This window comes from Aspergillus nidulans, chromosome VIII (genome assembly GCF_000011425.1).
Source record: "Aspergillus nidulans FGSC A4 chromosome VIII".
In the NCBI taxonomy this organism is placed as follows: domain Eukaryota; kingdom Fungi; phylum Ascomycota; class Eurotiomycetes; order Eurotiales; family Aspergillaceae; genus Aspergillus; species Aspergillus nidulans.
In genome coordinates this window covers 244047-259441 of record NC_066264.1, presented here as the reverse complement: position 1 = coordinate 259441, position 15395 = coordinate 244047, and the positions used below count along the sequence as shown (strand labels likewise).

Genomic DNA, 15395 nt, shown 5'->3' with positions numbered 1-15395 from the left:
ATCTTGATGTCGAGATATCGGGGTTTACGAATTGTATTCTCAAGAAAGACTAGGTCGCCAGAGACGCAAAAGTTATATAATGCGTGACAGGCCCCGTTGGCAATGTCTTCCTCAGCGACTCGCACACCATCAGATCACCATGGTATTTTATCTCCTCTATAAACATATCAAGAAATCAAGGGCGGCCAAGCGCCAGTCCCATAGTATCCCTCTTCGTCCATTCGATGATCAGCATGACAGCAACAGTCTTACCCCACCCAACACATCCGCGCTTTATGAAAAGAGCATTTCGCATGAAGTCGAAGCTGAGAAGAGGAGACGCCGGGTCTACCGACTGAAGCTTGTGTGCGCATTATTCATGCCATACTTTTTAGCCACTATCGACCTGACTATTGTTGCGACCGCTGTTCCGTTTATCGCGTCGCATTTTAGTACGTCCCTTGTGGATGAAATACATAATGAAGTGCTAATGCATCTGATTTTTCTCAAAACAGACGAACTTTCCGAGCTTAATTGGATCGTCACGGCTTTCACGCTCACATCCACTGCCCTAATCCCATCATTCGGCCAACTCTCTGATGTCTTTGGACGACACGTCACTCTACAATTAGCGACATTCCTGATGCTTGTCGGCAGCGTTCTGGGTGCTGCCGCGCAGACTTGGGGCATGCTCTTGCTAGGTCGTGCGTTGCAGGGTGTGGGCTCGGCAGGATTGATGAGCACAGTCATGATTATCCTTGCAGATAATGTGACGCTGGAAGAGAACGCAAAGAACAACTCGATCTTCTCTTTTGTCAGCGGTGTTGCGTATGCAGTTGGGCCGGTTATTGGAGGGTGAGTTTGCTAGTCTAAGGTTTCTTAGGTTCATGGGGCTGACTTTGTCTAGGTATCTTACTGATGTGAGTATTCGTCTACTATATACGAGAAGATGTGCTAAGTATGCAGGCAAACTGGCGCTATTGCTTCGTAATCTCCATTCCTGTAAGTCCAACAACCAGTGATCTAGCACAAGTGCTAACAGTCTAGATCGCCTTCCTCTCCCACATAATAGTCTACGTCGTCCTCCGCGACAACCTTAAACAGGGCACTCATTTTCGCCGAGGCAGCCGTCTTTCCTCATTCCTGCCTGCGCTGGCAACAATTGACATCGTCGGGACAATCCTGTTCATTTTCGGTGTCGGTCTTATCATCCTCGGCACTGCATGGGGAGGCTCAACATACCCCTGGGTATCAGCTGAAGTTCTGACACCCTTGGTCGTCGGCGGGATCTGCTTTGCCATGTTCTTCGTCTACGAGTACTTTCTCGAAAATGGAGTATTTGGTCGCATATTCCCAGCCCAGAAGCCGATGCTCCCCTATAGCATGTTTAAAAAAATCGATACTCTCTGGCTTACGGTCCTACAGTTTGCAGCTGGGGCCGCCATGTACAGCGTGTTTTATTATGTTGGGATTTACTTTACAGTCGTCGAGGCGTACTCCGCTAGTAAGGCTGGTGTACAGTTGCTCTACTATATTCCTGGCTTAGGAGGTACGTTCAATTTGTCCAAGCCGCCACTGACACCAATCAGCCTCGCCCTAACAAGAAGCTATCCAGCCGGTGTCTACCTAGCAATCCTGCTTTGCAATACCTATCCCGCGCAAACATTCCCACCACTGCTCCTCGGCACATTTGCGGAGACCATCGGTCTGGGGGTATTGATTTACGCCATCCGCACCGAACGATCCAATATCCTAAACGGGATGATGGTTCTCGCAGGCGCAGGAACAGGCATACGGCTCATGCCTGCATCCCTCCATGCTTCCGGCGTCTGGCCCGACCGTATTGCCTCAGCGCTGTCGTTGCTGCGCTTTGCATTACCATTTGGCGGTACACTCGGAATCACGATCATGGGGTCCGTTTTCAATAATAAACTTGCGGAGGGCGTTGCTTCCATCCAGGGGTACGGTTCTTCGAACGTCTCCGCACAGGACCTCGCCCATGGAGGGACAAGCAGCCTGTCTTTCATTAACTCTCTTCCAGCTGATGCACAGGCGAAGGTGAGAACCTCGGGTCGGGACGCCATCATGTGGGCCTATATTGCTATCCTGCCTATAATCGGGATTAGCATATTAACTACAATGTTTATGGGAAATGTCTGGATTGGGAAGAGGAAGAATAGAACGGCAGCTGTCGAGCAGGGGATGTCTGAAGATGAGACAAGATCGGGTGAGAGCGAGGTTGTCTTTGTCCCGTATCTCTACGCACTGGCCAAGGTGAGCATCCGACCCTTCACCACATAATATTGCATGTCTTTAACAACTGCCTTAGGGGATCAACAAGTACAAGTACATTACCCGACCAGCTCTGGAATCCAACCCTACTGAAGCTTCCGGCAGGCAGGAAACTCAGTAGATTCGTGGTTATTGAGCCATGGCTCCCCACTGACTTCAGTAGACTATATAGAAGATACAGCTCATTTTATACTTGCTTTACTGGACAGCTACATCAATACTCTTTCTTTGCTCTTTTGTTGTGCTGAATTGGCACAGAATCTATAGTAGTATATGGGCAATTCGTCTCTGAATGTCATGACGATCCATCATGATTTGGCATAACAAGGAAATAGTTGGATTAATTATTATAAGTTCTCATAACTGGAGATTTCAGAGCATCCTGGTCACCGGCCCCCATCCCAACCATTCAGACCGTCGTCTTTAGGTATTATTACCTTTTCTTCTCCAGCTGAGCAATCTTACGTCTCCTTCGCCCACGGCTTCCCAGCCCAAATGCCCCCGGCCATGCTCAACCAATAATCCCGTCCCTTAATCAGCCAGACAAGGAAACTCGGCATCCTGTACCCCTTGGCTGCCCCAACGCCCTTGCTCTTGCCAATGGGCACAAGATGCGTCTCAGTCTCATCAGCCTTGAACAGCCGATCGTCGCCGGGAACTGGTACTTCCGCCTCTACCAGTAAATCGCGCTTCAGGTTCGCGCACAGCACGGGAATCGCCTCCATAAGGATGTGGATTGCTGGTCGGGCGTAGTCGGACACATCACCTACCGCGTAAACGCGCGATCCGGCCTTGTCGACGCGCAAGCTCTGCGGGTTCGTGGACACCCGTCCGTCTGCCGACTTTAAGGAACCGTCGAGGAAGCTTGTATTCGGGGTTGTGCCATGGGCAGGGATATAAAGGTCTGCCTGCAGGGTCTCACCATTGCTTAACTTAACCTCTGTCTTTGCCGTAACTTGCTCCTCTTTCCCTGAACCCACTGGAATCACGCTCTCGACCTTGACATTCTTGAGGATTTCAACCCCAAACTTTGCCAGGTACCCCTCGGCTGTGCGGGCGATAGCTGGTCGTAACTGGGGCAGGATCTCTGACCCAGCGGTCACAACCACAATCCTCACTTTTGGCGAACCCGATCTCGAACTAAACCAGCCCGTCTTCCCATTCAAATGCTCTCCGAGCTCACCTGCTGTCTCGATCCCCGTCGGGCCACCGCCAGCGATTACAATACGCTTCGCGGAAGGTAGGGCGTCCCGGAATGATTTCCACTTGGCAGTCAACTCAGGTTTCCCGGCCGAATTTAGACTGAATAAAGGCGAGGGCGTTGACGAGCCCGTCGCGATGATGAGAGCATGGTATTCAAGTTCGACTTCGGTGTCGGCGTCGAGTCGGTCGACGACTACCACGCGCCTCTCATGATCAAGCCACTTCGCGCGCCCATGAATGAATCGGAACCTCTCCCCGTACGGTTTGAACTGCGCCTCCAAGGAGACGAAGAGCTTCGACTGGTCAAAATACGAGTCTGCGATCAGTGCCCGCGGAGCCGCAGGTCGGCACATCACCTCGCGCGAGCTGCTGACGATGACGACTTGGTACGAATCCGGCGAGGGAAGGACTGGGAGGATGTGCTTGAGCGTATAATGGGCTGTCGAGATGCCCCCGTAGGAGCCGCCTAGGATGAGGATTGCTTTTGTCTCGGACGTCATGTTCGAACTTCTCCCTTTCGTTCTCAACCACGAAGATAATATATTACTGTGAACGCCGGTTCAAGGCGGGAAGGATAGTGGCCTTCAAAAATAACCATCTATTTAAGTTCTAGGGAAGTTCGCGTAAGCAAGGCTTTCGATTTGGTTCCGTTCTGGCTGACCTTGCGGTACGGACCAAACAGGGGCCGAGCTGCCGTGGCTGCGGTAGCCCTAGCCTCAGCTTTGTCTACTCGGGCCCGAAGGATCACAACGTGCTGTTCCTTATTAGTCACAATTAATAATCCGCTCTCTTTGTACAACGCGAGTTAGAATTATGTTTGGCTAAGCCTACCAAGCACAAGAATCTGAGTACTGACAATACGATCCAAGAATAGGTATTACCGTTCTAGGTAAGCAGTGTTACCTGAGTGAGCAAGGCAAGCAGGGTTTGTAGCTATTCATCACAGTGTCTTCTCATCTCTTTCAGGAAGAGTGATAGTGAATAGTACTAAAGAAATCTCCTACGCCCCCCCTTTTTTTCTAGGTTATTACTCTAGGAGGGTAGGGTATCTGCAGCCACGCCAAAGTCTCCTCCCGCGGGAGGGGACCTTGAGTTTTTTTACGAGTGCCCTGACGATCGGTAAGCCTAGTAAGGCTTTAAAGAGTGCGCATAGCAATCATCCAGAGGACTTGTTTGCAGGGTAGAGTCTCCAGGCCCGTATCTATAAGATTAAAAAAGGCCATTTGCACTGATTTGTTGCCACACATCTGCTTGCTTGTGAGGCAACATACTCAATTGTCTTTATCTACATAAATCTACTATTCTCTATTTTAGAGCTCACAGCGCCGTTTCAGAAACACAGCATTCATCAAGTGCTGGAGGGGCCCTCTTGTGGATTTTATATAATTGGACTGGAGTTCAATGAGCATATCACAAACAAGGCCATTTAGCTTCTCATAATTTATATAAGATAAAAATATGCAGGAGAGCGGCCACTGGCAAGATAGCCATTGCACACAGAGAGGATCATCCCCTCTAGTGACTGTTCATTTCGCCATCTTGGAGCCAAACTCATAATTTACACACGTTTCATTATAAATTTCGCAGCAACGGTAATACATCTGCAGGTACAGCGAGATCCTATGGCGGCCGGATGCTTCCAGGAGCTGCGTCAAGTTGTCCAAGCACAGTAGAGCGTACTTGTGTTCAAAGTCCGCGAGCTGAACTAGCTGTTCCCACACATCACCAGCTGGCCCGGACTCGAGAAAGTCGGCCGAATTGAGGTTTGCTGTGAGTCTGTCTCGCTCAATGCTCCCAAGATCGTTCCAAAGTCTGCCCTCTATGGAAACCTGCCGCCATAACCTTTCGGCGAGATATTTTTCCTTGGCTGTGCGGAAGACATTTGACCCGTGCCCGATCTTGCAAATCAGGGACTTGGAGACGACAGCGCTTTTGGCGTCGTGGACGGCACATGTGTGGAGCCAAGCGTAGAATGTTTGGCTGCTGTTGAGGAATTTGTGTGCTTTAGCTTGTTGTAGAGCAGCAATCATTGCCATCTTGACTTCTTGCTTGAGATCGTATATGTCATGGGAATTGGCATTCGCCGGGAGGTTGTCTACCAAAGCAAAACGCAGCCAAAGCCTTATGTTGTGCTGGATGGTCATGAGTTGAGTTCGAGTTTCTACATCATATCCAGAGATATCCGATCCATGCGGTGTCGCGTGGGAAGCGACATTGTTGCAAAAAGCTGTCTCGTGGCACGATTTATCGATATAGTCAGCTACGGCGTCGGTAGCAGCATCCGGTAGGTTGACCAAGGACTTCTCCATTTCTTCGTCTTCCTGAAATATCCCAACAGAAAGTTCCACCATGCTATAGATCACCGACGTACTGAGAAGATACTCAGGACGTGCGTTGTTGGCCAGTGTCCAAAAGATGGCGGCATATTTAATATATCTGTCGCCGAGGGCTTTTCCAGTCGAAAAGATGTCCAACGTCTTCAACCTGCAGCTGAAGAGGATTCCCTCTATAACGGAAGCCTGGATCACCCACTTCGGTGTTTCTGTCTGAGATGGTAGTCGAGCAAAGTATGATGTCAATTTTTGCACCGTCGGTGTTGACGTGTCGACGAGCTTATTTAGTGTATCGCCAGACACAAAGTCAGTAGCCTCAGCCTGCACAGCAGCCACGATGTACGAGTCCGATACAGTTGGTATGGCGAACAAGGTTTTGTCCAGCCAAAGCTGGTCATCTGTCTGAGACCGTTGGCTTTTAGAGAGAATGAACTGGATCCCTTTCCGGATGGCACTCTCGAGCTCGGCCGATATCTCGTCAGTGAAGTTAAAGGATGCCACATTTTTCAGGATTAATATAGCATATGCAGTCTCTTCAGCAGAGTTCGAGCTCCCCCAGGATCCATTTGAATTTTGAGTGCGCAATGTTCGGATCAGGGCCTGAAACAACGTAATGGGAAGTTGGAAATTCATCAATTCGTCAGGCAATGCAGCCAGGTGCCCTTCGCTCCAGCGATGAATGTAAGACATCAGGCCCTCGCACAACAGCATCGTTGGATAATAAGGAGAGATATTCTAGCATTCAGTAAGCAGAATCCTTTCCGTTGATAGAGCTCAACATACCCATTTGTCTTTTACCATTCGGTCACAGTGGAACCATGCCTCGCAGAGGTAGCGGATGCATTTTTCGATCTGTGGTTGGTAGCGTCCATCGTCTGAGAGCAACACCAGTGCAGTCAGAACATTGGCATTGGTGCTTACGCTCGTGTGCGTCTCGTATAGGTATGTCGTAAAATGATGTTCTCGTTCGAATTGATCAATCAACGCTTGCGGCGAATAGCGTCTTCCCCGGAGTTGAAAGGCTATCAAAGCCTTCGCCGTGTCGTCTGCATCGGGGCATGCCTTGGGAACTGCAAACTCAGAGCAGGTCACCAAAATAGAAGGAAGCCTTGCTGGAGGTGATCGTACCGAATCCCACAAGTCCATTTACCTTAATTTCGTCTTCAATCTGCTTGTCCATTTGTCGTAGGCTACTGCTTATTTTGATGCCATGCCGTGAAAGATTCGTTGTGACCTTGCTGATTTAGCATTTGATCAAGCCCACACCAAGCAAGAAGAACCTACCCAGGCCCACTCAAATACCGTGGTTGGGTATCCCGCCGCCACGAGCCCTGAGCCTTGACCGGCTCCGTTGGAGATTGCATGTCGAATATATTCCTCGGCCTCGTCATCCCACACGGAGTTGTACATGAGATATGCTGCTGTTGCAGAGGGTGATGCCAACATGCTGCCAAGCACTTTATGATGACCCAGCGTTCTAAAGTCAATTTTCCCAACCATGGCCTCTAAGGAATGCAAAAGAGATGATTGGGGCCCGCTGAAGATGGTATCGAAGTTGATCTTGGATACTTTCTTGGACTTCAACTTGGTCAAGCGGGTCCGCTCAAAGTCAAAGATGTGTCCCTCTGCTTCGAGAAGATCAAAAAGCGTCGGTAGTCTAAGTTCTAGCCCAACAGTCAAGGTACTAGTTGCTAGCAAGTCGTCCAGGCGTACCAAAGCTGCATCCAGCCATCGCTTGGCTTTGAGGATCCTCGAGGTGAGCTCATTCTGAGATTCAGTTGCACTCAATTCCCTTGCATGCTTCTGTAATGCAAGAAGAGCTGTCAAAGTGCTAGCAATAGAATCCAAATTTGAATTTGTCCCGCCCCAACTGCCGCAAGGGAGCTGGTGCTGTAGAAGAGCCTGAAAAGTAGCCGGAAAGGCCCAGATAGACTTGCCCTCTTCAGTAGGCTTTCTGACCATTGATACCCAAGCGGTGTCGTATATGTTGCCAGACATTGTACCTAAACCGTAGGTCGGATGATACGACTCCGCGAAGCGCTCGAACAAGGCTCTCCGCTTCACGTCGACAAGTATAGCCACTGAATTGTGATCCATCTTGGATCCCATATTTGCCTGGAAATACCCTAGTGAAAATGGGTGTGAACTATCAGTGGATGGCTGAAAGGTGATTTGAATCGACTCATGTATGGATTTGACCATGTTTAAATAAATCATCAGTAAAAGTCTAGATCATCTTTGACAGCGGTTAGCCTATGACATTCCCTTATCCATTAACTTGCAAGACGCAGAAAACAAGTTTTCCTGCACCATGGTGCTGTCCAACTTAATGTGATCACATACACCCCTAAGCACATAATGCACGATTCATCACAGGCGCCAATCGTATTCGAAATGACCTGCAGATGCTCTCTGTATCACACCAAGCAAGTGGTCACGCATAATAATACAATTTTTACAGTAGTAACCGCGGTGAGGGGGAGATAGTAGCACTGTGTCTTACGTTGAGGATATTTTGAGGTTTAGAAATCTATCCTTCATACATTGCACTCTTTTTACGTCCATTCTCTTCTCTCACACCATGAATCGAATACTCGCAGTCACAGTCTCCGCTTTGGCTTCTGCCTCGGAACGACTCACCGTATCTATCCCAGTGCTCTTAATACTCGGCTTGGTGGTACGGACCATATACCGTCTATATTTTGATCCGCTACACCACATACCGGGCCCTAAGCTGGCAGCAATTACTCACCTCTACGAGTTCTATCACGATGTCATCCGAGGGGGGTTGTTTATATGGGAAATAGAGAAGATGCACCGGGAATACGGTATCGTCAATCGATAAAAAACCGCTATCCATAAGCAGTCCATATTAACCTGCGATTTATCTGAAAGGACCCATAGTGCGGATCAACCCCCGTGAAGTCCATATCAAAGACTCGCAATTCTATGAGGAGATATACGCGCCTGCCAGCGGGGGAAGACGAGACAAGGACCGGCAAGCCGTTGAGATATTCAGCTCCCCTACCGCGATGGTTGCAACGGTTGACCACGACACGCACCGTATACGCAGAAAACTACTCACCTTCTTCTTTTCGAGACGGTCGATCGAGCGGCTGGAACCTGTTGTCCATGAGTCACTGTCAAAGTTCCTAGATAGCCTTGTCGCAGCCTACAAGGAAGACACCGTGGTGGACCTTATTGACAGACTCCAGGGCTTGACAGGCGATGTGATCACACAATATGCTTACGGGAACAGCTATGGGCTCCAGGAGCCCCAAAATATCGGTCGCGGGATCACAAAGGTGGTCCAAGAAGGAACGACCCAGATCCACTTGCACCGGTTTTTCCCTTTCTTTGAGCGCCTTCTGCGAGTCGTTCCAAAGTGGTTCATGGCCCAGATGCTGCCAGCCAGAGCGGCAATATACGACCTTTTGAATGGCGTAAGAGAGCAGTCAATTGAGGCGCTTAAACAGAGGGATATGTCCGCCCCTCCTCCGAAGAAGACAACAATGTTCCATGCCCTAACTGCGCCAGAAGTACCCCCAGAAGAACGAACATTACAACGCCTCCAGGATGAGGGATTAGTTCTGTTCGCGGCGGGCACTGAGACCACAGCAACCATTTTGGGCGTGGCTCTATTTCACATTCTGAATAATAAAGAGGTCCATCGGAAACTGCGCAATGAGCTTGACCAAGAACTGCCAACACCGCAAGCCGGGACAACGTGGCGTCAGCTTGAAAAGTTACCATATCTGGTATGGCCATTTCTTGCTTGCAGTACCCGTTCTACTTTTTTGGTTATTGGGCTAATTTTCTACAGAATGCTACTATCCACGAGGCCCTCCGCTGTTCCGGCCTGACTATGCGACAACAAAGAATTGCCCCGACAGAGGTAGTAAAATACAAGAATTATGTCATTCCACCTGGAGTATGTTACGTCCTTTCCCAGGATGCTCGTCATAACCCCTAACCAGCCAATGCATAGACTCCCGTCAGCATGATCTCCCATTTCGTGAATATGGATCCAGACATCTTCGACGATCCGCAGACATTCAAGCCTGAACGCTGGATACTCGCGGCCGAAAAGAAGCAAAATCTCTCTAGATTCCTTGTGACATTTGGCAAGGGCAACCGGAACTGTATAGGCATGAAGTAGGCCAAATCTTCAATTGATTGCGGACTCTGCTAATTCTGATACGTCCAGCCTGGCCTATGCCGAACTATACAATACCCTAGCAGCTGTTGTCCGTCGATTCGATCTGGAGCTATATCAGACCACTGAGGAGAATGTTCGCTTCGTGCGAGACATGCTGCTGCCGCGCAGCACAAATGGCCCCTGGAAAGTCCGCGTGAAGGTTATTGGTATCCGCGAGGAATAGTGGCCAGCCCTCCCTCTGCATGATTACCTCTGGCGACCAATTCCTCGGCGTCGCACCGTGGCCTGCCTCGAGGACTCCAAGTATTCAGAACTATCTTTGATTGTTGTCAAATCGGCTCTATATGACTATGGAATGAAGATCGAATCGAATGCAAATCAGTTTTCCAAGAACAAAACTATTTCGAACGCAGACTGCACCCATTAAACAGGCCCCGCCTCAGTCTCATACTTTATAATAACTATAGTGCATGGACTCCATTAACAAAATATAAGACACTGAAAATGGTACGCCAGGTGCAGAGAAATCAATGGAGTGGTCATAGTGCTGTAAGTACGGTATTTCAGAATCCATTACCAGTATTGTCATTTCAATGTCGGGCGAGATATTGCTTTTTGGGTTTTACTATCTAGCAACACAGCGAACTATGATCTACCTTCGAAAATTGATAATTTGGTGATTTAATGCAGTGACGAGGCGTTGTGGAACGTGTCAAACACATACCCCTCTCCAGGGCTGTTCACGATACTATATAGTCATAGTTTTCGAATATCGGCAATAGTATCGTCAAATTCAAAGCTTGACTATCTTGATCGTCAAATAATATCGTCGAGATCCTCAGGTGCCGATACTATATCGTTAAATATCATTGCCGATACTATTATTGTTAAATATCACATGATTTTACCTACTTATGATAATCTTTGCCTGATAGATATGAAGTTTTACAGGGTTATCCCGACTTATATTCTTAATAAGCTTAGGGATGTTATTCTGCTTCCCTTGAAAAATTTTCCTGCTCGACAGCTAAATATTTTAACATTCAAGACCACTAATTCTAAGGATTAAGTTGCAAATTTTGCAACTATGGCCTTAAGTGAAAATGAATGAATGACTACTCGTCAACGACGACCTAATTACCTTCTTCTTAATAATGGGTATGATGATGAGAGTCTGCCTAAAGATCAGATATCTGAATCCTTTCAAGCAGAACTTGATACATTTACCAATATTACTACTTCCTCTGATATTATGCCTTCAGAGTCAATATCACAGACCATAGCCAGCACAATGCCCACTGAAACCCGCTTTCATTACTCTCAAAAATGACCACGGTCAGCACCAGTTACTGGCTGGGTTTGGGATCACTTCCAGATTACTGAAGTGAATTGGGAATGGACAGTACAGAAAACTAGGAAAAGGATGTCATCAGACAGAGATATCTGATATACTTATTTTAACAATAAAACTGGAACTTAATATCTTTAGAGTACATCAGACTCATTAAGACAGACCTCTACTACCAATATACAACAACATCTAGAGAAATATTTAATCTTTATACCTTATTCCCAAGCTAAAGCCTCTGTTAGATCAGGGCAGCCTAGTATTATAAGCTTTATTACCAAGCAAGAGAGTCTCTCACATCAAGAACACCTTGAAAAAAATATTCTTTGTTAGATTATTCAAGATAAACAAGTATTTACAACTATCAAGTTACCAGAGTTTCAGCAGATATTTCAAGATATTCCAGGAATTATACTTCTATTTTCTTCTTGAGCAACACTTCGCCGGCAGCTTATGGATAACTTTAAGATACAATGTTTGCAATTAAAAGAAGAGCTTAAAATAACATGCAAGTCTATTGCTTTGTCTCTTGATATTTGGACAAGCCAGAACTACCTTCCAATTCTTGGTATTATTGGCCACTGGCTTATGGAGGACTTTATATACCAGGAAAAGGTGCTAGAGTTTACAGAACTCTATAGAGTCTATAGTAGAGAAAACCTTGCTGCTGCTGTTCAACTAACTCTATCTAAGTTGGACCTTGAAGAGAAGTTAATCATGATTACTAGAGATAATGCCAGTAACAACAAGATAATAGCTTCAGAGCTATACTATACTTTGAAGGGAAATATAGGTAAAAGCAGTATACTTTAGTTTTAAGGACTTGATAATTATATCTGCTGCCTAGCTCATATCTTGAACTTGATTGTGAAGGACATTCTTCAAGCACTGAAACCTGGCAGTAGTAAGAAGGCATATGCTGCCTGCATTAGTCTCTGTAATAGACAGCCTATATCTACACAGTCAGCATTGGCAAAGCTCCGAATTCTCAGTCTTTGGATTGATCACAGCCCTCAACAAAGGCAAAAATGGAAGGATATTTGCCAATTCATAGACCTCTCTAATAAATATATTGAATATAATGTTGAAACTCGATGGAATTCTACATATTAAATGCTTAATAATGGGTTAAAAGCAAAAGCCCAGATTAATTATTTTCTGGCTCTCTAGGCTGAGATCTCTCCATTTACAGATGATGAATGGTTATGGCTTACTCAAATACACCAAGTTCTTGCCAAATTTAATGAACTTATATTATTCTTATCTGAGAAGAGACCACAGATCAGTCTTGCTGTACCACTTTACTATGAGCTATATAATTTACTACACAAAGCATCTGAATCTCAAGGAGCCTTTGCAGGGTTGGATCATGATATTGCATATATAATAAAGGAAGGCTTAACAAAGTACAAAAAGTACTACATATTCATAGATAATTGTGATGTGTACTACACAGCTCTGATCCTGGATCCTCAGGTCAAAGAAGACCTAATTCTGAGTGAGATTAAAGATAAAGAAGCAGGTAAACTTATTTTAAAGGCTATCCATGATAATCTTTACCAGAGATATTCTCTTCCTGAGAGAGAGCTACAAGGAATTGGCTTACCCCAACTGTTTATACCAACTTCCCAGTCTAGCAATGTAGAATCACGAATGCTCCAACAACTGCAACCAAAAGCCTTGCCTTATTATTCTGATATTGATCAATATTTTGACAATCCTCGAGTTACTATAGTTGATACAACTGATACAAATTGGCTTTGCAATTGGTGGCGTGTATATAAGGATAAACTGCCTCAAATGGCTGCAGCTGCAAGGGACTTCCTTGCAATCCCAGCCTCAGAAGTCGCGGTTGAGAGGCTATTCAACAAGGGGAGAGACTTGCTAGGGATTCGGCAGCACTCTATGAAGGCTGAGACGATGAGAATGTTGATATTGATGGATGATGCCTACTCTACTTAAACGTTAGTTGCAAAGTATCAAGGATATATATTATAAACAAGCTGAAGCAAAATAATCATAGCTAGTACTAATTAAGTAACTTTGACAATTTGCCGATATCGTCAAATAGTTGCCGATGTAGTATCGTCAAAGGCATGGCCTGCCGATCATGATCGTCAAATAGTATCGTCAAGCTTAATGATAGACTATATAGTATCGTCAACGATATAGTATCGTCAAAATAGGCAGATAGGCAAATCGTGAACAGCCCTACCCCTCTCTCTCTTCCTGCTTTCTTTTTTCACCTTCTCTTTTCTTTTCTTTTCTTTCCTTTTTTTCCCGGCATCACAAGTGGTGGAAGGATAAGGTAGTTCTGGCCTTTGTAAGCCTAGCATGGCAACAGTTCAACTGGTGCACGAAATAGTCACGTAGGTGGTCAACAAACCCATGCATGTCAGTAGTGGCAAGCAGTTTGGCATTCTGTCTCTCCGGAGAGAGGTTGTGTAAGCTGGGGATACCCTGATCACAGGGAAGCTAAGTATCTTCACAATTTCTGGTGTGACAACTCAATGCAGATCTGGGTGGGCACTGCACTCTCGCAGAGGGAATCTGGCTCACAATACGAGAGCCTTTTTAAATTCATTGTGTTCTCTATACAGGGTCTATCTCCTCATTCATAGATCATCTCTCGCACCAAAATCAGCCCAAACAACAGGAAGAACAACAAAAACAGAATGGGTCAAACGGCCTCAGTCCCCAAGCCAGGAACTCAGATCCAAGTCATTGGAGCCGGGCTGCCTCGTACTGGGACCACGTCCTTCAGCGCCGCCCTGGCCATCCTCCTCGACAGCCCGGTCTACCACATCAACACCCAGATAACCGCCGGACACCCTACCGAGATAAAAGCATGGATTCACATCCTCCACGCTTGGGTCAATGGCGACCGCACCGCCGTCTTGTCCCTGCTTAGATCCCGTCTTACCGGCTACGCAGCCGTCACCGACACTCCGGGCTGTCAGCTTATCCCAGAACTACTAGACCTCTACCCACACGCCAAGGTCATCTGTACCGTGCGAGATCCGGAAGCGTGGGAGCGGAGCATGATGCAGGCTCATGGCATGACGGTCTTTTGGTTCCTCAGAATCCTTCTCCTCCCGCAACCAGGGATGAGACATTTCGTAGACTTCACCTGGTTGGTGCGACGGCTGTGGAGCGGTCGGTATGCGGACGGTCGGCGATTGAACTCAGTAAAGAACGTACGCGAGACGCTGCCCACTCGCGAGACGTATGCGCGACATCTGGCGTGGCTAAGGGACGTTGTCCCCGCGGACCGGCTGGTGATGTTCGACGTGAGAGAGGGCTGGGGGCCGCTGTGTGAAGTTCTGGGAAAAGAGCTTCCTCCTAGTGATGTACCCTTTCCGCATGAGAATGATTCAGCTAGGATTGAGCGAACGGCTAGATATCATATCCGGAGGGCTTTGGTATGCTGGGCGGGCATTTTTGCTGTGGCTGGGTTTGCGATTGTTGTAGGGTTTAGAAAGCGATAAGGGCCTGCCAATTAAAGAACCATCAAAACTGCGATGTTAATTCTGTATTAGCTGGAGTACAAGCGACCAATGCATTGTTAGGTTCTCTTGCGAAGGGCCGCCAGGTTGTTGACCTCATACGAGTTTCCTACGTATACCCGACGCCGTCTCCTGCCTGCCATGATGACAGTCCTTCAAACGAAGTGTAGTACAAATTTCTAAGGCCCTCTAGGCAATACGGACAACAGGGATAGTAGGGTGACGCAGGATAGGTGTCCTTTTAGGTAGAGCAATAAACAACTAGTCGGCAGTTGCGGATATACCGGCTCTTTCAGCCTTTCTTAAAATTGTTGTTGATTGATCAGATGCACAAAATCCGCCGATCCAGGCAGTCTGTGCATGAATTCTCGTTCTAGATCATATTCCAGAGTTCTGTAGGGTAAAATGCCGAAGCAGTGGCCGCCCTTGCATACACAGGACATGTGCCTAGGAGCTAGTCAAACTCAAAGGATTGCACGGAATACCATACCTTCCCCTCGGCCAGGAGTGACAACCTGCGAGATAATACTCCGTATAACAGATATGAAACGCTACCTTAGATATAGGGGCCCTGG

The 15395-nt window shown here is 47.1% G+C and overlaps 6 protein-coding genes across 6 annotated transcripts, besides 1 other annotated feature; 4 read left to right on the top strand and 2 right to left on the bottom strand.

The window, feature by feature from the left end:
• Nucleotides 1–15395: part of a sequence feature (contig 1.172 1..523550(1)) that runs on past both edges of the window.
• Nucleotides 140–2392, top strand: mfs56 (putative MFS multidrug transporter; the record flags this gene model as incomplete). The annotated part of the gene is made up of 5 exons (XM_677493.1): nucleotides 140–431; nucleotides 495–834; nucleotides 887–981; nucleotides 1052–2253; nucleotides 2309–2392. The coding sequence occupies 5 exons, from the start codon at nucleotides 140–142 to the stop codon at nucleotides 2390–2392; spliced, it is 2013 nt and encodes a 670-aa protein (XP_682585.1).
• Nucleotides 2733–4006, bottom strand: ANIA_09315 (NAD(P)/FAD-dependent oxidoreductase; the record flags this gene model as incomplete). Its single annotated transcript, XM_677492.2, has 1 exon — nucleotides 2733–4006. The coding sequence occupies exon 1, from the start codon at nucleotides 3972–3974 to the stop codon at nucleotides 2733–2735; it is 1242 nt and encodes a 413-aa protein (XP_682584.1). The 5' UTR covers nucleotides 3975–4006.
• On the bottom strand, nucleotides 5001–8009 carry ANIA_09314 (terpene synthase family protein; the record flags this gene model as incomplete). The annotated part of the gene is made up of 4 exons (XM_677491.1): nucleotides 5001–6542; nucleotides 6591–6877; nucleotides 6936–6975; nucleotides 7092–8009. 4 exons carry the CDS (start codon nucleotides 8007–8009, stop codon nucleotides 5001–5003), a joined length of 2787 nt encoding a protein of 928 aa, XP_682583.1.
• On the top strand, nucleotides 8389–10189 carry ANIA_09313 (protein CYP58D1; the record flags this gene model as incomplete). The annotated part of the gene is made up of 5 exons (XM_677490.2): nucleotides 8389–8635; nucleotides 8703–9565; nucleotides 9631–9738; nucleotides 9796–9962; nucleotides 10015–10189. The coding sequence occupies 5 exons, from the start codon at nucleotides 8389–8391 to the stop codon at nucleotides 10187–10189; spliced, it is 1560 nt and encodes a 519-aa protein (XP_682582.2).
• On the top strand, nucleotides 12032–12368 carry ANIA_09312 (uncharacterized protein; the record flags this gene model as incomplete). The annotated part of the gene is made up of 3 exons (XM_677489.1): nucleotides 12032–12107; nucleotides 12162–12218; nucleotides 12259–12368. 3 exons carry the CDS (start codon nucleotides 12032–12034, stop codon nucleotides 12366–12368), a joined length of 243 nt encoding a protein of 80 aa, XP_682581.1.
• Nucleotides 13990–14883, top strand: ANIA_09311 (sulfotransferase family protein; the record flags this gene model as incomplete). The annotated part of the gene is made up of 2 exons (XM_677488.1): nucleotides 13990–14736; nucleotides 14854–14883. 2 exons carry the CDS (start codon nucleotides 13990–13992, stop codon nucleotides 14881–14883), a joined length of 777 nt encoding a protein of 258 aa, XP_682580.1.